This window comes from Coccidioides immitis, assembly GCF_000149335.2.
Source record: "Coccidioides immitis RS genomic scaffold supercont3.2, whole genome shotgun sequence".
NCBI lineage: Eukaryota > Fungi > Ascomycota > Eurotiomycetes > Onygenales > Onygenaceae > Coccidioides > Coccidioides immitis.
In genome coordinates, this window is record NW_004504309.1 from 4,002,085 (window position 1) to 4,024,307 (window position 22,223).

Here is a 22,223-nt window from a genome sequence, read left to right on the forward strand (position 1 = left end):
AAAGCGGAGAAAATACTAGCAACATTCTGATATAAAAAATCAAATTGGAAAAAAAAAAAAAAAAAAAAAAAAAAAAAAGGAATTCGAGAATGGGGTATAAACGGGTGTCTCAAATGTCGATCAAAAGTAACAAAAAATTGTATCCACTCAATGCAGCCTGGGGGAAAAGGATATCCCGGAAGTTCCAAAAAAGTCAAAAATCAAGGAAAGCAAACGAGATTAAAAAATTTTTGGAATGAAAGACTTGTATAGATGATAACGATTGACTGAAGGTCAGATGGAGAGAACGAAAGTGAGAGATAAATATACAGGAATTCTAAAGAGATTATTATTAAACGGTGATAGATAATAAATGGCGTGAAAATCGTTATCACTATGCATCGATGATATGAGAAAGACCGAGAAAATAGGGAAATAGTTATGGGGAGGAGGGGGAAAAATTAATAACGACATGGGAGAAAGGGTAAACCAGTTTTCCGGGCAAATCCCAGAAAAAAAGTTAATATAAGCGAAACGACTTCACTTCATCGCCATTATATGGCCGGACCAAACGGGCCATCATTAGCTGGCGCGGTCGAGCCCCGTGTGAGAATACCACTGATGATACTCTCGTTATCATCAGCGTACGCCTCATCGTAATTCGTCGCTTCCGCATCATGGTCATAGCTTGACTTTCGCAAAAGAGGTGGAGTCCGTGGAGCCTCCGTTGGCTGGGGTGTTGCCTCCGGTTGGAGAGTTGACGGCCTGCGACGGGTCGCGCCAGAGGATCTTAGTGGGCGGCTGTCAGAATAAGAACGTGGCGGAGGAGCGGAACGATTCGCCGGGGGGCGCATGTTCGAGTGAGGCGGCGTTAACAGTCCGGTCAAGAAGCTTTGTGAACTTGATGCTTTGGATGGTGTATTGTCATTGCTGTTGGACCCGTTATCGGCCATATTGGGCCCCAAAGAATTCTCCCTTCCCTTTCGCCAATTTCCCCACGCAGCCGCAGCCGCAAGCGGCAGAGCACGTGGTGACGCGGCGAAAGTCGAGATTGCAGAGAGCGAAGGGAATGTTTGGGGGCTACCACCCGCCATTGACCTCTCTTTCTCCTGCTGCTGCATTTGTAGATTCGCCTTCAAGCGGATAACAGCATCGCGTACGGCACTCTGATTAAACGATGGTTGTGACAGCACATTGATGATATCTTGCAAGTCATCCAAACGAACATGGAGCAGTTCACGGAGCCAAGCAATTTCTGTTTCTTTTTCCTTTACTTTCACCGGTGCATCTTTATCAATAAGCGAAAGCTCATGCTCAAGCTCTTCGATGCACCCTTCTCGCTGTTGCAACTGATCCTGCAGCACCAGGATTGATTCACGAAGTGCCTGAGGGGATATCTTTTCGGGAACATTAGTACCCTTTGTGAATGTCAACGACGGCGAAGTGACTTGAGTGGGTGACATGACTTGTGCTGCCTTGGCGTTCTGTGCGGCTTGAGCAGCGGTGCGCGCTGCTGTCTTGGCGATTTCGAGCTTTTCTTCCAAGTGAGCGACCTTATCATGGAGGTGATCGATCCGCTCATCCCGAAGTGCAATCAACTCCATATAATGAGACTCCTCGCGCTGCCGGTCTTCAGATCCATTGTGTAAAACACGGGCATGTCGCTCTCGAAGGTCATTCAGTGTTCGCTCATGTGCAAGGCGCTGCTCCTGAAGCGCTATTTCCTTCGATTCAGCAGCTTCGTGGAGGGCCGCCATTTTTGCATCTCTCGCTTCTTCTAATAGAAGTTCGAATCTCGCTTTAGACGTATCCGCATCCATGTTCGCGGTCTCCAATTGATTTTCAAGATTATTGATCTGACTCTCGAGCTCCGCACGAACAAAATTGACCTGATGATTCGCGTTCTCAAGGTCAGCTTCCATTGATGTCCTTACTCTCTGGATTTCAATACGACTTATTTCACGAGCCTCATTGAATTCGCGTTCGTATTTGGCTGCCTTATTCTGATAGTCATGGCTTTCTTGTCGCACCATTATCAACAGCTCCTCCAACTTCGCATTTTCTTCCTGAGACTGCCCAAGGATGAATCTCAATTTCGTGGCTTCTTTTTCCTTCTGCTCCAAATCATCGATATGGAGCTCCAGTTTCTTCCGGCGCTTCACTTCGTCATCATACTGTGCTTTCAGTACATTATACCTGATATCTTGTTGTTCCTCCTTTGTTCTCCACGATGATTGCTCTTGAGATATATCCCGGGCAGTAGTAACCATGTCTTCTTGAAGTTTCTCAAATTTTCCTCGAAGATTTTGGCGAGCACGGAGACTATCCTCCATCTGGGTTTTCAAAACACTAATTGTCCGACGAAGTTCCTTATTCTCTCCTTCCACTTCATCAAGCTGAGAGCGTAAATGATCACCGGTTTCTCTATACTCATCAAGTGTTCCTTGGAGTGTGATGTTCTTCTGCGAGAGTTCAGAAAGTGTGAGCTGTAGGCTTTCTTGATTTTCGTTGAGCAGAGCTGACTGTTTCTCTAGCCGTTCCATCTCGGGCAACTTCTGTTCCTTGAAGGTTCGTAGCGCCTCTTCGGAAGCGGCAGCAGCATCCCTGTGTCGCACAGCATCATCCTCAGCGGCCTTCAGGAGTCTCTGCAATTCCGCCAAGGAGTCTTGGATCCTCCTTCGGTTCTTGTACTCTTCTTCCGCTCGATCGTCTGCGAGGCGCAACATACTTTGCAGACCCTCAAGCTGCATCTGAAGTTTCTCCGCATCCTTTTCCTCATTTGAACTACGCATCATTTCAGCAAGCTTAGGATGATTGACAATGGAATCAATGATTTCGGTTTTTAAATTGCTCGCTTCGTCCTGTTCCGGTTTAGTGGTGACCAAAGTTTTCAAGACCGAAAGCGATGCATGAACCTCGGAAAGATCGACGGAAGGAATTTCCTTCGGAGCAAATTGCGTTGTTAGAGTCTTCAATTCCGCAAGGGAGCTATGAACCTCGGATAGATCAACCAGCGGCGCAGGTTCTTTTGGAGTCTGGTTGGTAGTCACACTTTCCGAAACGACTTGCCTAATCTTCTCAATAAGTCGATTCTGCCTATTAAGGGGCGATCGTGACCTGTGTCTAGCGGCTTCTTCATCTTCATCTTCGTCATCTGCATCGCTATGTTCAACATCAGCGGACGTGCTTCTTCGCGTCGCCGTTTGTGACGCAAGCAAAGCGATCGAGTTTTCAATCGTATCCAAGGTCCTTTCTAGAGGAAGAAGACGATCGTCCAATACACTACCAATAACCTCATCAACATGAGTGTCGAAGAAACGTGCTCTATATTGCAGCTCTTCTTCTTGGCCAGACGAAATAGCATCATCCCAATCACTAATATGATCGATATCGGGATTATTCAAGTGGCGGATTGGAGATTGAGAGCCAAGGTTGGAACTTCGTTGAGGGGTAAAGAGAGCATGCGAGGGCGTGATAATGCCTGTGTTTAGCTTGGGCAAACTTCCTCGCGTCAAAGACATATTGCGAGGGCTTGGGCTAGGGGCATTGCTGCGACTTAATATTGATGCAGCAAGTTCAGGAGTACCATATTGATTTTCCGGCACATTCTTGTCCTTGATAGCAATATGCTCAGGGAGCGATGGCTCCATTCTCTCGACACCAAGATCTTGGTCATCCTCGTTCAATTGACGCATAACCGCATCGATTTCTTGCTCGTTGGGCGAATCGTGTTCGAGATTATCGTCTAACCGCTCGGCTTCCGCACTAGATTGGCCCTGAGAGAGATCTGTCGTGGGAGAGGCTTGTTCAGCCTCGGACACTGCCGGACTACGCACAGCGTACTTGGAGCCTTCTAAGCCAACCAGTTTTTCAGGTTTTTCCGCCGGAAGTTCAACTGGACCCGGCACTGAGAACGGAGCAGAGGGTTTGAATTCCAATGATTCTGGCGTTGGTTTCAAATCAGATACCTTTTGTTGGCTATCTTCAATGATTTCTTGAGGAAGAAGAGGAAGCTCCTTATTCGAATTAGAGATAGGCCGCATCGTACCTTTCTTATCTGGCGTTGGAGAAGCTTCCGAGGGTGTCTCGCTTTTCTTGGAACTAAATGGAACGGAAGTAATAGGAAGGGCTGCATGGAAAGCAGCTGCATCTTCTTCGTTCTTGAATTCAAACGGTTTCCAAGTGGCAGATTCACTTATAGGCGTGCTTATGGATCTGTCTGTTTCCGCTTCAAATTCATCCTCAGCTGCCACGACATTCGATCTTTTATCGGTTTCGTTCTCAGCATCATCCCTCTTTTCAGAGACGTCAACGTTGGCGGGGCTTCCGACAACCGGAAGAATCGGTTTGGAATCTACTGCAATATCTGCGAGGATGGGCAATGATGTCTCGTCACCACCGTCATCCTTTGATCTGCGCTTGCGTTTCTCACGGCCTTGCACATCATGATCTCCGCTTTCATCTTCGATCATATCATTATCCCGCATTTCTTTGTTTTGTTCTTCTGGTCGTACAATTGGGATCGCCTTCGACCTTTTGGCTGGTGGCACAATGACGGATGGATTGAAACCACCATATATTTTGCTTTTACCTTCAGCGGACGTATTTTGAGGGACGTCGACGCGTGCACATTGACCAGGGTTGAAAACAGGAGCCTCAACATTGAAAGAGGCGGAAGAGAGCTTGAAATTGGAAAGCGAGTTTCGGTTTGAATGTGCCTCGAAGGCCGGCGCGTTCACATTGAAGCTACTTGAATGCGAATTCGCACTGTGCTGTGAAAGGCCAGGGCTGAAAATAGTGCCAGCGTTACTGACTCCAGGCGGGAAGGTGTTAGTCATGAATGAATAATTAGTTGGAGAGAAAGTTGCTGTCGGTTCGAAAGCTTTAGCAGTAATATTGAGATTGGAGAGGGAGGGCTTCGATTGATGACGTGGGATGAAAGTATTTGCACTGCTTTCTTGATGGCTAAATGGGTTAAATCCGTGATGTTGCATGTTTTCATGGGTAGGAGTGCCTAACAAGCTTGGATTCGTATCAATCTCAGACCCATCAAGCTGGCCTTCTCCATGAGGCTGCTCGCCAAATAATTGTTGCTGTAGCAAATGATGCTGCTGACTAGTCTGGGCTGCCTGAGCAAAGGGGTGTTGAGCAGATTCATCGGGCATGTCCCACCGCGATTTCATCAGATCATTGCGAGATTGAGTTCCCTGATCGTCTTCAAGTTCTTTTGTGACCGAGTTCCCAAGCCGGAAATCACCGCGCTCGACACCTCTTTGAAGCGTTTCGCTTAGGTTATGGTTGTGCCCTCGTGGAGTTGGGTGAGCAATTTCAGGGCCAGAAGAAGATTGTATTGTGTCCGAATCTGCCTCAACTTCGAGGCCAGGATTGTCCAAAGGAGGAGAAATAATGTTACTGGCATCTCCAAGTTGTGGCGTTTGTGACTGACCGATGAACGTATGATTTAATGAAGGGTGAGCATTAAAACCTGCTGGGTATTGTTTTGACTCATCAGCTGTAAGCGGGGATACTGGCTGCAGCAATGAACCCAGGTTTGGTATGTTTGTAGCGCCAACAGGCGACAGAATGCCGGTTCGAATACCATAAAGATTTTGAGGCGTGAGAGTGCCTTGGGTTGTCGTTGCTGGCGTCTGAAACGGCATAAAAGAATACCCAGGCTCGCTTGAAAACGATACAGGGGGGTTTGAAAATGGAGAGCTGGCAGAGAAGCCAAAAGGAGACGATGGAGAAGTCATAGAAAGGAGACCGGCATTTGGCTTTGTCGTTTGACCCAAAATTGCTGCGAGTGGGTTTCCCGACATATTGAGGTGGTTACTAGCCGCAGACGAAGTTGGAATGGGTGGAGAGACCGTGTTTCCAATGAACTGCGACGGAGCTTGGCTCACTGGAGCGGACGCGAGGTCATCACCTCCAAGAGATACTCCGAGAGCCCTGAGCTTCTCCTCTTTCAAGAAGTTGACATAAGCGTCCCATTCCGCCTGATCAGGGAAGCTAATGGCATAGTTCCTTTGTTGCCACTCTTGATGACATTCGGCAGCATCAGGGAATGCTGGACGACTTTGTGAAAGATCATATCCAACCGAACGGACATCATACCCAGCCTCTTCCCACTCCTTCAGTCGTCGTTCAACATCAGCAGGCGTGAGGAGTGGGCCTGAGCTTTCAATTGCACCACGGGAATCATTAAGGGGAAGTGCAATCACGCATGGTTTATTCTTCCAGAGAACACGCTTTTTTGCCCTCTGGGTCGAAGTTCTAGTAATAGTGGGAGGTATGGGTTCAGTTTTGGACTCTTCATCCACTGTCGGAGGAGGCGGGAGCGGTTTCTCAACCGGTGAGACAGGTATGCTTGACTTGCGAGCTATCTCGAGTTCAGGCTCTGTAGCCTCTAAGGACTCGGTGTTCGGCATCACGGCAGGGGTGGCGTCCTGGTCGTATCCGAAATCCCAAAAGTCAGACTGTCTCAATGTGTCTGAACTGTTCGTTTTGAGATGCTTAGCTCTCAATCTCGGAAGATCAAGCCTTGCCGCGGGCTCTTTAAGTTTTCGGTTGAAGAAAGTCGACGCTGTCGGCGTTTTCAGAGGGTCGTCTTCCAATGGATCGTCGTCAAGACCAAGCCAACCTTCGGATTCGCTAAAGTGATTTTTGGCTGTAAGGAACGATGCTACGTCGTCACCGGAATCGTCGCTTAACCAATTTGTCCGCTCAGAGCGTAACTGCCCTGAAAGATACTGGTTAATCCAATCCTGAGTGAAGTCTTTTATCGACTTTCCCCCTTGCCGCACCAGACGATCCCTCTCCAACCGTCTACCAAGCGAGCCGTAAAAGGTTTGAGAGGCTTCCGATGGGGGTACGCTGATATCACGCGAATTATTATTCCTCCTTGACGACGGTTCTGGCTGTCCAGCGTGCATGGAGTGATTGGGGGAAGCCTCCAAATCAAAATCTGTAATACCCCGACGGCTTCTTATTGAGGAAGACAGCCGTCTAGGACTCGGTGTTGCATATGGAGAGCCCCAGGCTGCTGTATAATAAGTGCTGCTGAGTCTACTTTCCGCTCTTCTATTGTCTGGAGAGGACAGCTGCGATCCCGCTGCAGGATGGTACTTCGGAAGAGCAGGGAGCGAAAGTTGTAGTGGAGACGTAGACCGGGAGACGTCGGGGCCAGGAGGAGCAGCCGCGAGGCTCGAGGCTCCTGGTGTTACGGACCTCTTCACGGCCGGCACAGGCACGTTCAGCTCGTTGGTGTTATGCTGCTTCGAGCCGCGGGGAGGCAATTGGGACGCCCGATTGGCGGGATCTAGCGGCAGGTTATCGGTAAGCCTGCAATCCATACACACGTGTAGAGAGGAATAGGACGTGGGGAAGAGAAGTATGAAAACTCTCGTAGCTTCTTTCGACGCAATTATCCTCGGAGAATGCGTTGACGATGTCCGACCCCTACCTTTCGATTCTGCAGTGGCAAGCACCAGCTTGCTGCCCTTGGTATTCGGCGTAATCTTGAATCATGGAAATCACACCCAAATCACCAACTCAGCAGTCCAACGGGTTTCACGTTAGAGGGGGGTTTCCGTCTTCAACGGCGATCCAGGACGTGGATTGGCGAGGAGTCTTCGTTGGGCACCTGACGCGACCAAAACGGTGGACCACGCCTCAGAATTGGTGCCACGAGGATTGTCGGGAAACAACAAAAAAGTACGGAGATGTGGTGGTAAACAAACCGGGGTCAGAGAGAGCTTGGGTAATCCAGAGAATGAACCATGGTGCGCATCACCAAAGGCACTGGATTAAGCTCTTGTTGCTTTCGGCCTGCTGGGTTTGGGACGCAAACTTGACCGGAGCAAAATAAGTTTTAGGCGGCCAGGGGGAAATCATCAAGAGTGGAATTATTGGTTTCCACACTAATTTCCCATCGCATAATAAATTGCCGCCCGCAACCACACAGTATTCGGGTGCTGGGCACAGACCAGAAAAAGGGGAATGCTCCGCATCAAAAAGGGGCCTAGATGCTTTTATATAATTTGAGGAGATGGAATTCCCGGATAATTTAATTATTTATAGCATCCCTGACACGACAGCTTCTGAGAAAGAAAAAAAAAAAAAAAGAAAGGGCATCACAGACCAAGTAGGCTCTTGACATCTGTATGAGACGAAAGGCATAAGTTAATTCCACAGTTTGTGTGGTAGGTAATTCGGCCATACGGTGCAGCACGCACGCATGAGACATGAATCAGGGGGGACACATTGATAAAACAATCGCATTTTCAATTAGTCTAAAGAGAGTAGCTACAATGCGCCAACTTTGCCTGCAATAGCCATATTTCCATCGCCCACCTTAGATGATCGCGAAAAACAAAAATTTAAAGAGCGGCCTCAACCATGCGAAAGCCCTTAGGCATCGGGTCGTTCCCAAACTGTTAGACCCATCGCACGGTTGCTTTCCGGGTTCCATTTTCTCGGAGACCAGCACAGCAGCCTCAGGTGGTGGTTATATCAAGATCGAATATGTTTGCACACAGGCGTGTACTTGGACTGGCGATCAGCGGTGTACAAGCCCCAGTGGGTCTCGTCAGCAGCCTTGCCATTGTCGCCAATGCTCTTTGGCTTCCATGGCTCATCGAAAGCCTCGAAGTAGAAGACGTCGACGCCCCAGGAAAGCATTGCACACACGCCTTTCTCAAAGAAGGTCTTAGCATTTTTAGTTCCAGCTTTGGCAGCACCGAAGTCGCTTCCACCGTCTATAGAAGAATCAGTACATCATATGCCAGGCTGAAGGCCGAGATAATGCATTGGAGTTGTCTTTACCACTTGGCCAACCGGTCTCTCCAGTAGCAATGTGAATCTGCTTAGCATTCGCTCCAGCGACTTTCTGGATGTGAACCATGGCCTGCATCATGTCATCTATGTATGTGTCGGTGGCATTGGAAATGTCCTGTCCTTGCCAGAATGCGAAAGCGTTGACAAGTCTGTGCAAAGTGTAATCCTGGTCAGTTATGTCCCATCTTTCCGTTCGGCGGCGAATGCACCTACAGATACTTGACACCACCCGCGATGATCGGATCAGCAGTACCATCGGCATACTTGTTCCAGCTGTCTGCAGTGCCGACCTTAACCTTGGGGAACATCTTCTGAACCTTGTTGATCTTCTGCAAAAGCTCTTGGCCGGTGAAGTTTCCACGGTACAAAGTCTCAGAGCCGACGGTTATAGCGGTGATCACATCTTCATTTCCTGGGACTACTTTCTGCAGAGCTTTGGTGTCTGCGTCGAAGGACTCTGGGACATCAGGCCTAGTAGAACCGGGCGCTGGTTAGACACTCTTTTCTAACATGCCCTTGCGGCATCCAAACATGAGCAATCGATTCGGCTCACCAGACACCCAACACAAGATTAAATCCCTTCTTCTTAGCAGCAGGAACAATGGCCTCAGCATTGTTGCAATCGGCCGCGGCGTATGTCCGGACGATATTTGAGTGGGCCTTCAAAACATCGAAATCCTTCTCAAAGTCTGCCTGGGATTTGCAGGAACCATCGGCATTCTTAACACCGAGAGCAAAGCCAAGCTTGCCGGCCGCAGAGACAGCGGGTACGGCCGCCAGGGCGAGAGGAAGGAGAGTCGACAAACGCATTATCAACTTTCCCAGCGAATGACGGATTCCACGGATGTACGATATAACAAGGTGCAGGGAAAAGAACCGAGACGAAGCTGGGAGGAAACCGGTCTTAATGAAAGAAGTGAATGAAAGAAATCAGCGACAGACAGGGGATGGGAGAAGGAAGAGATGGAATAAAGACTGAATTGCGAAAACGAAGGACAGGAATGGTATGGGATTTTAAGGGAGCGAATCCACCTCAATGTCGTCAGCCAGGAGAGGGAGAGGAAAAGACAGCGGAAATGTCAAACTCTCAAGCTCTCCCGCCCATGGGAAACATGCTTGAGCGCGCCGTTTCCTCGGCGTAATCCTAATACAGTCTCAGAAACTGAGCTAGTATCACCACTCCCGTTGCACTATCCTGAAAAGGGCCAAGTCACCAGCTAACACCTACCACTATTGGCTCAGAATCAGAGTAATGCGCCACAATCCTTTGCAGGTTGGACCCAAAATTCAGGGGAACCGTACACGTTACGCCCACTTTACAGGGCCAAGTGCTGTTTCACAAAGCTGCTGCGTTCTAGCCCAGAGACTCCTGACCAGTCAACAGTTGTGACGAAAAGGGATGAACAGTTCCGGCTGTCAGATCTAAATATATCATAGACAGTGATCATAGTGCAATAAATGGAGCCGTGTCACTTACCCATTCACTCTGAGCAAGTTGAACCAGTGATAGACTTTCTCCTTAGTACCCGAAATATGGGTTGCAAATGTTTCCTGGCGCCTCCTAACCATAAATCTACATGAACGACGCTACCATCCTACAGAGAAGGCGCCTGGCTTTGAACAAGGACCTGTCATTTGGCATTCTTATATCATGAAGCTAATCGCAGACTCAGAAAGGCCTTGTCTATGATGGATAATTTCAAAGCATTAGAACCCATGCCTAGGTCTAGGATTTCATAGGTGAAACGGAAAGGTGGATATTTCCTTAGCTTTGAGTATTCGGCGGCTCAATCCACGCAAACGTGCTTCTTGAGAATCCGTGGATGGACCCGTTTGCCAGTTTTATCAAAGAAACGCGAGCTGATCCTGATCCACTTATCCTCATCATACCTTGCGGCGATTTGATTGAGGAGGATGACATCTTCCAGCGTGAAGGCTTCGTCAAGGTAAAGAACCTTTTTAGAGGAGTCAGCGTCCCGCGCACCGTCCTATTCTTACAGTTAATTACGGGAATAGGAGAGTGTAAGCATGCTAACATGAAGCGTAAACACGGAAGACGTTGTGATAAGCAGTAAGGGAACTCACGTTATCCGGTGTAACTATCGGCTCGGAGAACGAGACCCTGCGTTCATGGGTCTTCTCGTTTTCCAGCTTGGTCGGCTTCGCTTCCTTTTGGGCCTTCTGCTTGTCCCTCGATGCACTTGTCTTTGGTTGAATCACTCCCCAGCGGTCCTTCAATGCAAACACAGGTTTCCCAATGGATGCTGATATAGCTCTCCAAGGGGTGTATTCAGCTTTCATTTTCAAGAGCTGTAGATCTTGCTCTGGCGTCCATTCCAAAATGGAGTTTGTTGAAGCGGCTGCCTCCGCTAGACAGGCTTTAGCAGCTAGTCCCGGCCCCGACTCGGGAGCTACAGGCTTCGCCTCCGTCTTTTGTTCTATTGCTAGGATGGGCTCCTTCGGAGGCGGCGGGGGCGGCCCGGCTTCCTCGGCTTTCTTGTTGCTAGCTTCTAATAGAGATCGCTTAGGAATGGTTAGGAGGTTTCATTTGACAAACAGTATGTTTGTATGATGATTACCTTCAAAGCTGCCGCTGCAGCTTCCTCACGCAAAGTCTTTGAACTTTTGAAAACATCAGCAAATGAGACCTTAATATCTGGCAAAGGATGCCCAGAAAGAGGCATCTTGTTTATTAAAAGCCTAAAGTTCCGAACTTCCGATGAAAGGAATTGAGTGATGCAGGATTCTATGTTCCGCTGTTTGGGAGAATGAGGAATTGGTCTGAGAACTTGGCCAGAGGCTATTGAACATTGAAGAAAGGGCAAGTGTGAAAAATCATGTCTTTCATACTGTATTGATCCATTTGTTATGTACTCTAATACAGTACATACCAGTTGGTTCTTGACCAGTGGAATTCTATAAACAACTTCCAATATATGAGACATCGTCACATTTGTTTAGTGATGTCCTTGCTTATGCAAAGTGAAAGGCATGTAGGAATACAGAGTAAGCACTCAGTTGCTGTTCTCATTCTTTAGAGGATAGCTTAAGTATCTACAATCTGTATTGCCTCTATGCATATGAGGGACAATTAAAGCATAAGCTAGAGTATTATGCCGTCAATCAATTTAAAGCGTGTGGTACGAAAGCTAGTGGGGGAATATGGATGCCCAGGAAGAGTTTATTCTATGTGTACGGAGTACTCCATCCGGAGTATGAAAGTTCGCGACGCTCACTGGGGGTACCTGGTCCGTGCGCACTTTGTTGCTAGAAACTGAGTTGGACACTTGGTGTCAAGACATCTGAAGTGAAATATTACATAGATATCCAGGCCAGCACACCATTCATTTCTCGCTCATTGCTTCTCAGTTCTGCCACACACTGAATTGAACATACTGAGAACAAATTCATCATGCGCTTCTCTCCTTCGACGTATTTGGTGGTCATCCTGGGGTGGATAGGGGTAGTCTCAGCACATAACATTCTTCTCCGCGCACATTCAAGGGAATGCTTCTTCGAGCAATTACGTTCTGGAGACCAAATGACAGTCACATTCCAGACTGGAGATAGAGAATTCGGCGGAAGCGATAATCTCGACATCAACTTCTGGGTATGCTTCTGATTTGAGACCCCCCGATATCGTCTTCATTCCCATTGTGCCCCAACTGACGGCTATGACTTGCGTAGATCGAGGACCCAGCCGGCCACCATCAGTACAGCAAATCATCGGTATCCTCCGACGAGCACTCCTTTACCGCAACCCGAGATGGTAAATATGTGTACTGCTTCGGAAATGAAGCATGGTCCTCAAACAGCAAAGAGGTTTCCTTCAACGTGCATGGAATTGTCTACGTCCCTGAGTCCGAACTTCCAACCGATCCCTTGGAGACTGAAGGTCTGTTTACCGCCACCTACATGTGAATATTACCTTATTCGAGGAGCATTCGCTGAAATCCTTACTAGTGAAAAAATTGTCTCAAGAGCTCGCCCACGTGAAGGATGAGCAGCAGTATATCATCGTCCGCGAACGCACCCACAGAAATACCGCCGAAAGTACGAATGCTAGAGTAAAATGGTGGAGTCTTTTCCAATTGGGCGTGCTCATTTCAAACGGCATTTTCCAGGTCTGGTGGTTGAAGAGGTTCTTCGAGGTATGATGGCTTTGGACCAGCTGTCCAGTCCCCTTTATGCAGCAAGACTAACAGACTATGCTGTTCAGGTTAAACGTGTGGTTTAATTTTTCTTCTGAGCGAAATACCGCAATGATTATCATGTGGAATGAATGTTCACTAGAGGATTCGTGCGTTTATGTACGGGAGTAATTAAAGTTGGTTTTCTTCTCTAGGGCCTGAATTGATTTCAGGGGTTCTCTATTCGAGATTGACTCCCTTCTGTCTCATTACTATCTGTATTGTTTTTTCCTTTTTCCTTTTTTTTTCCCTTTTACCTTAATATGGATGGGTTTACTGGTAAGGCACAGGCGCTTCTGGTGCTTATGATGAGATATTTATTTGTCCAAACTCGCCGTCTTTTGTTGATACGGCCTTAGCCGATGCCGCAGTCTATCAAAGTATCGGTCGGCCATACGCCAGACTTTCGATGATTGCCCACATATTTATCAGTGACTTCCAGCACATTTTTGATTTACGTATTTCTGCATTGGAGGAATATCTTGGCGCGGTCGAGAACCTTGTGGTTACACAAAAATGGACGCCTAGCCTAGCCCCAAGAGCCGAAGTCTGATATCCCTTACCTGGACGTGCCGTACGGATCGTTACTCTTGTCGTGGGATTCGAAATACTTATTCCCTGTCGCGATGTGAGAATTTATGCATTTACAATCGCATTCCATATACACTTGGCCATCTACATTTCTTTTCATCGGCATGGACAATCTTAATACTCTCATCACGCCGTTGAGCGGATCCAGCGACGATGACCTCCTCCGTTTCTGCTGGGGTTTCCAGGACTGCTGGAGCTGTCTGAAAGCATCAAGCTCCTGTAGTTGGTGTCCATTCGTACGTTGAAATCTCTCCTTCTCCACAATATCTGTATTTTCTTTATCAATGCCTGGCTATGGGCATGAAGCATGAGCCCCATCTAAAAAGGTGCATTCTTCAAACTCCAGTCCTCAGCCTGTGTCCCAAATCCATCCACGATTCCCATATTTTCGCCCGTCCTGAACAATTCGATCTGTCCTCTTGGCCCAAAAGAACGATGGGAACTCCGTTCCAGACCGCTCGGGTGTGCTGTGAGCACGATTACAGTACTAACGGCTATCACATCTATACTGGGGACTTCTATAGTTGGCCTACTCATGTGGACGGTGGTTACACGGGTCATAAATAAACTAAAAGGAAAGCAGAGAGGTTTAGAAGACCAAGACGGGGGGATATTAGGGAGCCTTTCTGGTATCGGTATTCGATTTGCTAAGTGAAGGGTGGGGGAGTAGTATGGGATTTGGAGCATACATAAACGGGGCCAGGGGACAGCGTGCATTCTTTGAAGCTGAGAATGGTGAGAGTATGAGTGGATATGAGGGTGAGAGGGACCCATTACTCGGTTAAGCGAAGCAGCGCTATTTTTCTTTTTTCTTTTTTCTTCTTCGAATAGACAATTCGGGAGAGGAGTTCAGCTATTGTAAGGTTGCCGTTTGGTCTGAATACTTCCGGACCACTGATAACCTACGACTTGGCAATAATATGAAAGAATATTTTCATTAACCCCTTAGACACGATGTTCGCTTCTGTGCCTTTCTCACAAACCAACACCCGCTTAAACTGATAACCCTCATCCCTTGCAGACCTTACTAACTTTGTATTCTACAATTGGCAGCTGACCTTTCTCATAGATGAAATGTCCGGCTGCAACGAACACCCCCGACTCGAGGAAGGTGTACCGCTCATCTCCAGTCTATTCCGTAATAAGGGAGAAATTAGCGTCTGGCCAAAATGGTTATATGTAGTCCAACAGACTGGGCGGATATACGTGCCTTGAATGTAAGGTGAGTAACTACAAAATTTTATGTTAGTAAATCAAGAAGGGTAGCATCAGGCAAACGGGGCGGTAGATAACATACATGCATCACCAAAAGGTGTGACTGCTGATTCCGATTGACCACTCATAATGGCGTTGAGTTCCGGAGTAACGTTTACAATGCCTGTATAAAGGAGATATACCAACTATTGATATAGAGAGCAGACACTGTATGAGTATAATGGCATGGCCGGGCCGAAAGGGTTGGTGATCTCATACCGCGCCGTCATCCGTTCTGTTAACATAAGCGTTTGGTCAGTCTCCAACGTCCGGGAGGCTCATCGAAAACGCCTACCGAATAAGGCCATGTGCATTGAGTCTAAAACGCTTCCCATCGGGATCGACGTGGATGTAATCGTTGCCAGTGCCGGTGAACTCCCCATTGAATGCCGGGGAGAAGCCCGGCTCACTCCTCACTGTACCACCGACCATGGGCTGATAGGAAATGTTAGGCATTCGAGGTTATCAGGTCAGAGGTTTGCTTGCAAGGCGCACCGTGATGAGGAGGCCGCATTGCTGCGATGCACTTCCTGTAGTGTGGCGTCTCAATTATCGTGAAATGATAGCTACTGGGACATTGCCATACCAACAGATGCCGCTGGCTCAATTTTCACCTATTCCGGGCCCGCCATCGGTTTAGCTTTTGATGTCCTTCGGCATAGAGGGGCATCAGGTATACAGGAGCCTACCTGGAGCGTGAATGCGGGTTGTAAGCTTGGGAAGCCCGACATGGTTCTTTGGATGTAATACTAAAACGTAAGATTTCTCAGCAAGATAGGAGTAAATAATGGGACTTCGCCCTGCAAGTAGACGATAGGACAGCGAGAAGAAAGGTGCCGCAAATATCACGGGAGTTGCACGAGACCTGGGGAGGGGTTCATGTTAACTACTAGTTGGTTAGCCCACCGGGATAACGGGAGGTAACTCAAAAAGCCACATGGAGAGCTTCACAAAGCCGACGGAGTTGAGTTCAACCAAGGCTGAATCTTAGACTTGGAGGAGGGGCCCGCGTGCCAGCATAAACTAACCCACCCTCATCAATCGTTCAACCAAATTCAACGCTGAGATGGTATTTCGAGACTGTGGATTTTCTGGCGGCTATGTACTTCGGCCGAGCTTCCCAAAGCATCCAGTTCTGCAGCATCATACGGAGTATTATCGTGCGATTGTACCATATATACCACATTAATGGGCCTATAGACTCTGTATGGCCGTCGTTTTTAATCGTTTCGGATCTTCGTTGCGTCGCCGGTGAAACCGGGGGCTGACCAGGGAGATTAGCTATAACTAAACTACTCTAGCCTCTCCGCAGGAACGGAGATCAAATTCATATTTTAGCTCGTTAAGCCATTTGATGGCAACCAAAGCGCGTGTCCCTATGACCCAATCCAACGCCGTGTCAGTATCACGTTCACGATTGCAAGGTTGGCTCACACATCAGTGGTGGCTTGCGAGCGTCCGCAGAAACGCGCAAAGTCAACGGCGAGCTGATGTCATTCATGTCGCGCGGGGCCGCCGTGGGCCAATGAGCCGCCAGGTCCGGGACCATCAGCCAAACTTTCCAGCAAGGTTGCACTTAACGGCTGCTAGAGGTGAACAAAAAAATATATCAAGCTCCGTGGAAGGGCGTTAAATCTTTATTATAAATCCCCATACTCATCTGGGTCTTCTCGCAGGATTATTTTCTTATGATATAGGGCGAGCTCTTTGGGCCAGGGCGCCCTCTCTCCTTCTCAACACGACGTCATGGCCAAACGCCCGTGGATATTATTGCTGCTTGCCGGTTGGATATCTGGAGTTACCGGGCAAGTACAGCATCCATTTCAAGCGGGTGCCGAGTATAGCACTGAAGATGATGTTTTGGAGAATTCGGACACACCGAGGCTGCATGGCCGTTTCCTCCACATAACAGGTGATACGAGTCTCGTCCGGATCCAGGGGCTTGCCATTTTGCTGACACGCGCCGCGATAGATATACACCCGGATTCCCATTACAAGGCTTTTTCCAATTCCGACTCGCGTCACGACTGTCACCGAGGTAAAGGAGATGCGGGGTTTCTGGGATCGGCTGGAACCGATTGCGACAGCCCGTTTACCCTCGTCAACGCTACGTTCAAATGGATACAAGAGAATCTTCGTGATTCGATTGATTTCGTGGTGTGGACCGGCGATTCGGCGCGACATGACAACGATGAAAATATCCCTCGCTCCAAAACCGAAATCATCGCATTGAACCAAGCCATGGTTGATAGCTTGCGCGACGTATTTTCCGAGACAAAAAAAGGGAAAATGCATCTGCGGATCCCAATCGTTCCCACGATAGGCAACAACGATGTGATGCCCCATAACATTTTTCATGCTGGCCCCAACCGTTGGACGACTACATACGCCCGCATGTGGAGTGAGTTCATCCCAGAAGAACAGCGTCACTCCTTCGTGCAAGGAGGTTGGTTTTACGTCGAAGTCATACCGAATAAGTTGGCGGTATTCAGCTTGAATACTATGTACTTCTTCGCCTCAAATAACGCTGTTGATGGATGCTATGATAAATCTCAGCCCGGATATGAACATATGGAATGGCTACGAATCCAACTTCAGTTTATAAGAGATAGGAGCATGAAAGCCATCCTGATAGGCCATGTTCCTCCAGCAAGAACATCTTCTAAGCAAAATTGGGACGAGACGTGTTGGCAAAAGTATACTTTATGGGTGAAGCAATACCGAGACGTGGTCGTCGGTAGTATGTTTGGGCATATGAATATAGACCATTTCATGTTCCAAGACTTCCGTGATTTGAAAATTGGAGACCAAGCCGCCGCTCTGGAACCAGAGTATGAAGCAGATTCACGCGACAAGATGACAACACAGTCCCGGACAAGTTACCTTCGCGACCTCCGTGACCTATGGGCTAAATTACCGTCACCACCGTCTAAGAGTGCCAACTTACGCGTGCTTAACAGGGACAAAGATATCCTTGGGGCCACCCTGAGAAAATCGAAAAAGAAATATCATCGACAAATAGGCGGAAAATGGGCCGAAAGATACGCAGTCTCGTTGGTGTCACCCAGCGTTGTTCCAAACTATTTTCCATCCCTCAGAATTATCGAGTATAATATCTCAGGCTTGGACGACTCCGCACTATGGACTCACCGCAACATCAAAGGTGCTGGTGATGTCTCTCACGCTAAACTTTATGAAACTTCATCTTTCGGGAGCACACGGGAAAGCGACGTGGAACTGTCGAAGAAAAAGCGTCGAAAAAAAAAGAAGAAACAAAAAGATGGAAAGAAACCACCAAGGTTTACAATACCATTACCACCTTCTCGCACGGCGCCACCAGGACCAGCTTATTCAAACCAGCCTTTCACTTGGTTAGGATATACCCAACTTTTTGCCAATATTACGGAAATGAACTCGAAATTTAGGATGCCCCCTTCAAGCTGGCGTGAGTACCGGCTGCAGCAAGCTGAATGGCCGTGGCCCAGCAGCACCACCGGAAACACATCGTTGAAATTCGAAGTCGAATACAACACTCGTATCGATAAGCTATTTAAACTGAAAGACATGACCGTAAAGAGTTATTTAAAGCTGGCGAGAAGGATTGCGAGGAGTCCAGACCTCGCTCATATCCAGAAAGACTGCGTTACCTATGATGACCTCAAAGGTTGCGAACACCGCTCACCCCAAGACGTCACCAAGTCGGAAACCGAAAGTCCAGCTCTACATTCCTTTGAAGAGGGAAATGGGACAACAACCATTTCTCGGAGAAATATTTGGAAAATATTCCTGCGAAGGGCATTTGTTGGGTATTTTGATGATGATGAGCTACGCAACTTGATTGCACGCCCTTAATGGACCGCTGCTCTGCTGCTCTGCTGCTCTGCTCCTTAAGCTATAGCTAGCTCATTAACTCACGCTTCGGTTATATACTTTATTTTCCGACAATTCCGACTTCAGCATATTGACCGGTTTATTACTCTACCACCGAAACGTCTTGCATTGCCAGGTGCTTTTCTTCGATCATTTATTGTTCTCCAATTCATCGGACTTCTTATTCGCATCCGTCTTTCCGTTGCAGGTTCATAGCGGGCTCTTTTCCGTATCGAAAATATTGATATAGACCCAACACTTTTAGTATAATGCCCCTTTTTTAAAAGGGCCCTGGAGGTCATTATTACACGCTATCGCTTTCCCACTCTTAACAGGGCCACCCTTCAGCATCTTCTTTTCTGAGCATATATACTCTTCCCTACTTCCTTGATAATTTGCGCCTTTAAACAGATTTGAGAATACCTTATTTACCTCACATCTAACAATTCCTCATAGCCACAGTCTGATAGTCATGCATTGATGGTTGTTGAAGCAGCTAAGCACCTTGCGATCCATTTGTTAGAGTACAGTGTTTCCCAGGCCGGTTCGCTTTTGCCCGATGCCGTCTAATCCACCGACGGCCAAGGTAATGCGAAAGTTGTTTTGAGGGCCAGCTACTATTAGCTAGCCATCCAGCTATAATGATCTATGGATAAGTCTGTACTAACAGATGCGCAGTCGAATATAAAACTCTATCTGTTCTGCACTACCCTTCATCCTTGAAGTGTTTTTGACCCTTTTCTGTATTTTCCAGATACTTCCTGGTCTCTATAGCAAAGTGAAGACTCGGCTTTCTATGTTGTATTCATTGGGGCACTATGTCGGTGAACAGAGCTGCATCAGCCTTCTCCTTCACCCTCTAATCTTCAGCAGAATGAAGAAGTGAGTGACTCATCTCTAGTGTTATTCACAAACTCCACATCACTTTCGTCAGAAGGTCTACATCAGTAGAAAGAAACCTTCCATTTTCACGATTTTGGCATCACTTTCGTCGCAAATTTTGTTTACAATAAAGGGGTCTAAAACCTCTTCACATCTTTCTACCTTTCTTTCTCGTCGCAAGGTATATAAACCAACCTCACCCTCTCTCATCACGCAACCCAACATGCCTAAGCAGGATGGCACTGCCCAGATTCAAAGTTCCTATGAAGAGGCTTGACTTCGCTTCTTCCTGGTCCTTTCAATCAAGATGCCCCTGGCTTCTGGGGAAAACTATTCTAATACCCCTTTATCAAGATTCACATGTTCTAGATTTCACCCTTTTATTACATGTCAGTTCTAGATGACCACATCCGACAAAAGTTGTCAACTTCTGAGAAAATTCAAGTCTTCTAGGAGATGAAAAACTTCTGCCAAACAAATAATTTATTTTAATACCTCGATATGGAAACACGACAACTCCTTCAGGCCCATTCTACCATGTTGTCTCGAAAAGGTATCCTGTTGGCTGGAAGGCATCACTGCCTACCCCCCAAATATTATAGTGTTTATGCCCTGATCGAAACTCTCATCCATAATTCTCAGAGCACCATTATACTTTTTAAGTTAAATATGAAAAAGCTCTTTGCCGCCATGGCACTAAGGCGGCGAATACCAAAACTAACTATAGGCGATCCACCAGCTCTTACAAGCCTTGGTTCCTTAAGAATTGATATACGGAGTACATACCGAGGCATTGACACCGAAGTTTCCCTGATATGGAAGCACCACAGCTAGCTGTTGGGTGCATTATTTCGAATATTCTGGCGGAAATCACTCCTGTGGGCATTACACGGTGCTCTCTCAATCGGCCTCTCGCGCTGCATTCTAGCAGCCAAAAATTTCACCGACGTTACAAAAACCTAAGATGTTGTGCTTCTTTGAAACTCCCAAAAAAGCATGGTCGGGACTGGCCGAAAAATTATATCTAGCTCGTCCGCGTTAATTTACTACTAAAACAAGGGAACCAACCGTCATTGTGTTCATATTTTAACGAAAAGGACCAAATATTGCAGTTTACATACAAAATTTGCATCTCAACCTGGTCTTGGTTAAGCTCCATAAAACTCGATCTATTGTTGCTCGAGAAAGAGCGTGTATCGGAAGATCCAGTAAATCGTGAGCTATCCGTTGACAGCCGAAAACAGGACAAAATGCGTGCTATTAAGAGCAAAGTGCCGACTATCAACGATGTCCTTGGTGAAAGGGACCGGCCTATCCCGAATCTCTCGAAAGCCAGGTTTTTGACCGAATATAAAAGTTTTCGACCTTTTCAGCGCGAAAGCTTTAAAGGGCCCCTCAATCTACTTCTAGCTCGCCAAATATTCAATACTTTTTCCAATAACAGCATTCCAGGCTTGTCGTTATTCGTATAGATATCTTAACAAGACTTGTGTCCACTTGACATACATATTAATACTTTTGATACTAAGAATCCAGCCAAAGCTCGACAGAGAGCGGAATAATAATAATAATCATTAAAAAAAAAAAAAAAAAAATGGGTCCTGACACTCAGGGTAGCTATCAAGCTCCAAAGGTAAGCAACATCCCGGGATCAGGTGCTCCATTTTTTATTTGCATGCCAAGGACTAAGATGTTTTGATAGGGTCAAGTCAAACAGTCCAGTGGTGTGAAACCCAAAGTCCTATCTCCAAGTATTTTCTAACAAGTCCAACTCAGGAGCGAAGTGGACGTTGAAAGAGGAAAATTTCCTTGTAATCAATGCCATGGACCCGAATGTTTCGAACGACTGGCTGTTAAAAAACCTACCAGGGGGGAATGCAAGGTCTATTAATTCCATTTCTGGTCACTTTAATGATATGCGACTAAAAGGTCGTCTCTCCCGAAGCTGGAGAGCGAAACATTGGAACCACGATAGACCGTGGACCATCGAAGAGGACGCAGAAATCCTCTTATGGAATGTGTCGGGGCGCGCATTCATCGACACGGAGAAGTTTTGCGCTAACGACCGCGCTGGTGGTGCAGTGCTTGAGAGGGAAAAGTATCTTTGTCAAGATCGAGAGCTGGTTGAAACAGTGGCACAGATTGAAGAGAGGCTGAGACTAATCTTGCTCGAGCACGACATGATCAACGCCGAAGCAGACAGAGTTATGATCCGCCAGGCGGCCATAGAGGTGCGACGTGAGGAAAAAAATAGCATAGATGAGATATATACTGCGATAAGAGACTCGCTAAAAGCACGAGAGGTCGAAGAACCGGGACATAATGACGAAAACGATAAAGGAAAAGGGAGGGCTTGTTGATGCGAGGATCTCATCGGGTCATAGACTACCAAAGAAGGCTGCATCTTAAAAAGAAAGAAATGAATGCACTGTAGCCACGTTTTCCGAAAGTTTGGGATGTATGGATTCGAAGTAGTGGTTCGCCTATAAAGCGAGGAATGATAAATATCCAAGGTGCTTTGTTTTCTCCCCATTTACGGGGTAGTTGAAATGGATGACCTTTACTATGGCCCAAAATGCCTCCAAAAAGTATATGCCTCAGAAGCCGACTTAGGATCATCTC

At 47.2% G+C, this 22,223-nt stretch overlaps 7 protein-coding genes across 7 annotated transcripts; 3 read left to right on the top strand and 4 right to left on the bottom strand.

Moving 5' to 3' along the window:
• Positions 1 to 117: 117 nt before the first annotated feature.
• Positions 118 to 7,506, bottom strand: CIMG_06978 (myosin class II heavy chain; the record flags this gene model as incomplete). The annotated part of the gene is made up of 2 exons (XM_001243081.2): positions 118 to 7,320; positions 7,442 to 7,506. 2 exons carry the CDS (start codon positions 7,504 to 7,506, stop codon positions 534 to 536), a joined length of 6,852 nt encoding a protein of 2,283 aa, XP_001243082.2. The 3' UTR covers positions 118 to 533.
• A 729-nt stretch (positions 7,507 to 8,235) lies between these two features.
• Positions 8,236 to 9,849, bottom strand: CIMG_06979 (glycosyl hydrolase family 17). Its single transcript, XM_001243082.2, has 4 exons — positions 9,368 to 9,849; positions 9,028 to 9,285; positions 8,803 to 8,963; positions 8,236 to 8,735 (listed from the first exon to the last, which is right to left on the bottom strand). The coding sequence occupies exons 1-4, from the start codon at positions 9,622 to 9,624 to the stop codon at positions 8,491 to 8,493; spliced, it is 921 nt and encodes a 306-aa protein (XP_001243083.1). The 5' UTR covers positions 9,625 to 9,849; the 3' UTR covers positions 8,236 to 8,490.
• Positions 9,850 to 10,601: 752 nt separating this feature from the next.
• Positions 10,602 to 11,498, bottom strand: CIMG_06980 (uncharacterized protein; the record flags this gene model as incomplete). The annotated part of the gene is made up of 3 exons (XM_001243083.2): positions 10,602 to 10,802; positions 10,900 to 11,337; positions 11,394 to 11,498. The coding sequence occupies 3 exons, from the start codon at positions 11,496 to 11,498 to the stop codon at positions 10,602 to 10,604; spliced, it is 744 nt and encodes a 247-aa protein (XP_001243084.2).
• Positions 11,499 to 12,132: 634 nt separating this feature from the next.
• Positions 12,133 to 13,252, top strand: CIMG_06981 (endosomal cargo receptor). Its single transcript, XM_001243084.2, has 4 exons — positions 12,133 to 12,424; positions 12,502 to 12,709; positions 12,778 to 12,965; positions 13,034 to 13,252. Exons 1-4 carry the CDS (start codon positions 12,227 to 12,229, stop codon positions 13,049 to 13,051), a joined length of 612 nt encoding a protein of 203 aa, XP_001243085.1. The 5' UTR covers positions 12,133 to 12,226; the 3' UTR covers positions 13,052 to 13,252.
• Positions 13,253 to 13,607: 355 nt separating this feature from the next.
• Positions 13,608 to 15,723, bottom strand: CIMG_11869 (uncharacterized protein). The gene is made up of 8 exons (XM_001243085.2): positions 15,539 to 15,723; positions 15,436 to 15,463; positions 15,345 to 15,379; positions 15,145 to 15,284; positions 15,069 to 15,084; positions 14,893 to 14,995; positions 14,806 to 14,825; positions 13,608 to 14,726 (listed from the first exon to the last, which is right to left on the bottom strand). The coding sequence occupies exons 1-8, from the start codon at positions 15,578 to 15,580 to the stop codon at positions 14,604 to 14,606; spliced, it is 507 nt and encodes a 168-aa protein (XP_001243086.2). The 5' UTR covers positions 15,581 to 15,723; the 3' UTR covers positions 13,608 to 14,603.
• Positions 15,724 to 16,478: 755 nt separating this feature from the next.
• CIMG_06983 (vacuolar endopolyphosphatase) lies at positions 16,479 to 19,157 on the top strand. The gene is made up of 2 exons (XM_001243086.2): positions 16,479 to 16,761; positions 16,822 to 19,157. Exons 1-2 carry the CDS (start codon positions 16,596 to 16,598, stop codon positions 18,699 to 18,701), a joined length of 2,046 nt encoding a protein of 681 aa, XP_001243087.2. The 5' UTR covers positions 16,479 to 16,595; the 3' UTR covers positions 18,702 to 19,157.
• Positions 19,158 to 21,195: 2,038 nt separating this feature from the next.
• CIMG_06984 (uncharacterized protein) lies at positions 21,196 to 21,961 on the top strand (the record flags this gene model as incomplete). The annotated part of the gene is made up of 2 exons (XM_001243087.2): positions 21,196 to 21,234; positions 21,368 to 21,961. The coding sequence occupies 2 exons, from the start codon at positions 21,196 to 21,198 to the stop codon at positions 21,959 to 21,961; spliced, it is 633 nt and encodes a 210-aa protein (XP_001243088.2).
• Between the last annotated feature and the right edge of the window lie 262 nt (positions 21,962 to 22,223).

What these genes read in the sequence shown, in the direction of transcription:
- CIMG_06979 (XM_001243082.2), bottom strand. Translation starts at nt 9,624, where the DNA reads ATGCGTTTGTCGACTCTCCTTCCTCTCGCCCTGGCGGCCGTACCCGCT. An exon ending in AATCTTGTGTTGGGTGTCTG is followed by an intron (nt 9,286 to 9,367) that starts GTGAGCCGAATC and finishes CGGTTCTACTAG; the next exon opens with GCCTGATGTCCCAGAGTCCT. An exon ending in GCGGGTGGTGTCAAGTATCT is followed by an intron (nt 8,964 to 9,027) that starts GTAGGTGCATTC and finishes CACTTTGCACAG; the next exon opens with ACTTGTCAACGCTTTCGCAT.
- CIMG_06983 (XM_001243086.2), top strand. Translation starts at nt 16,596, where the DNA reads ATGGCCAAACGCCCGTGGATATTATTGCTGCTTGCCGGTTGGATATCT. An exon ending in CCGTTTCCTCCACATAACAG is followed by an intron (nt 16,762 to 16,821) that starts GTGATACGAGTC and finishes GCGCCGCGATAG; the next exon opens with ATATACACCCGGATTCCCAT.
- CIMG_06981 (XM_001243084.2), top strand. Translation starts at nt 12,227, where the DNA reads ATGCGCTTCTCTCCTTCGACGTATTTGGTGGTCATCCTGGGGTGGATA. An exon ending in ATCTCGACATCAACTTCTGG is followed by an intron (nt 12,425 to 12,501) that starts GTATGCTTCTGA and finishes TGACTTGCGTAG; the next exon opens with ATCGAGGACCCAGCCGGCCA. An exon ending in CGATCCCTTGGAGACTGAAG is followed by an intron (nt 12,710 to 12,777) that starts GTCTGTTTACCG and finishes AATCCTTACTAG; the next exon opens with TGAAAAAATTGTCTCAAGAG.
- CIMG_11869 (XM_001243085.2), bottom strand. Translation starts at nt 15,580, where the DNA reads ATGTCGGGCTTCCCAAGCTTACAACCCGCATTCACGCTCCAG. An exon ending in TGAGCCAGCGGCATCTGTTG is followed by an intron (nt 15,380 to 15,435) that starts GTATGGCAATGT and finishes GCCACACTACAG; the next exon opens with GAAGTGCATCGCAGCAATGC. An exon ending in CACACCTTTTGGTGATGCAT is followed by an intron (nt 14,826 to 14,892) that starts GTATGTTATCTA and finishes AAAATTTTGTAG; the next exon opens with TTACTCACCTTACATTCAAG.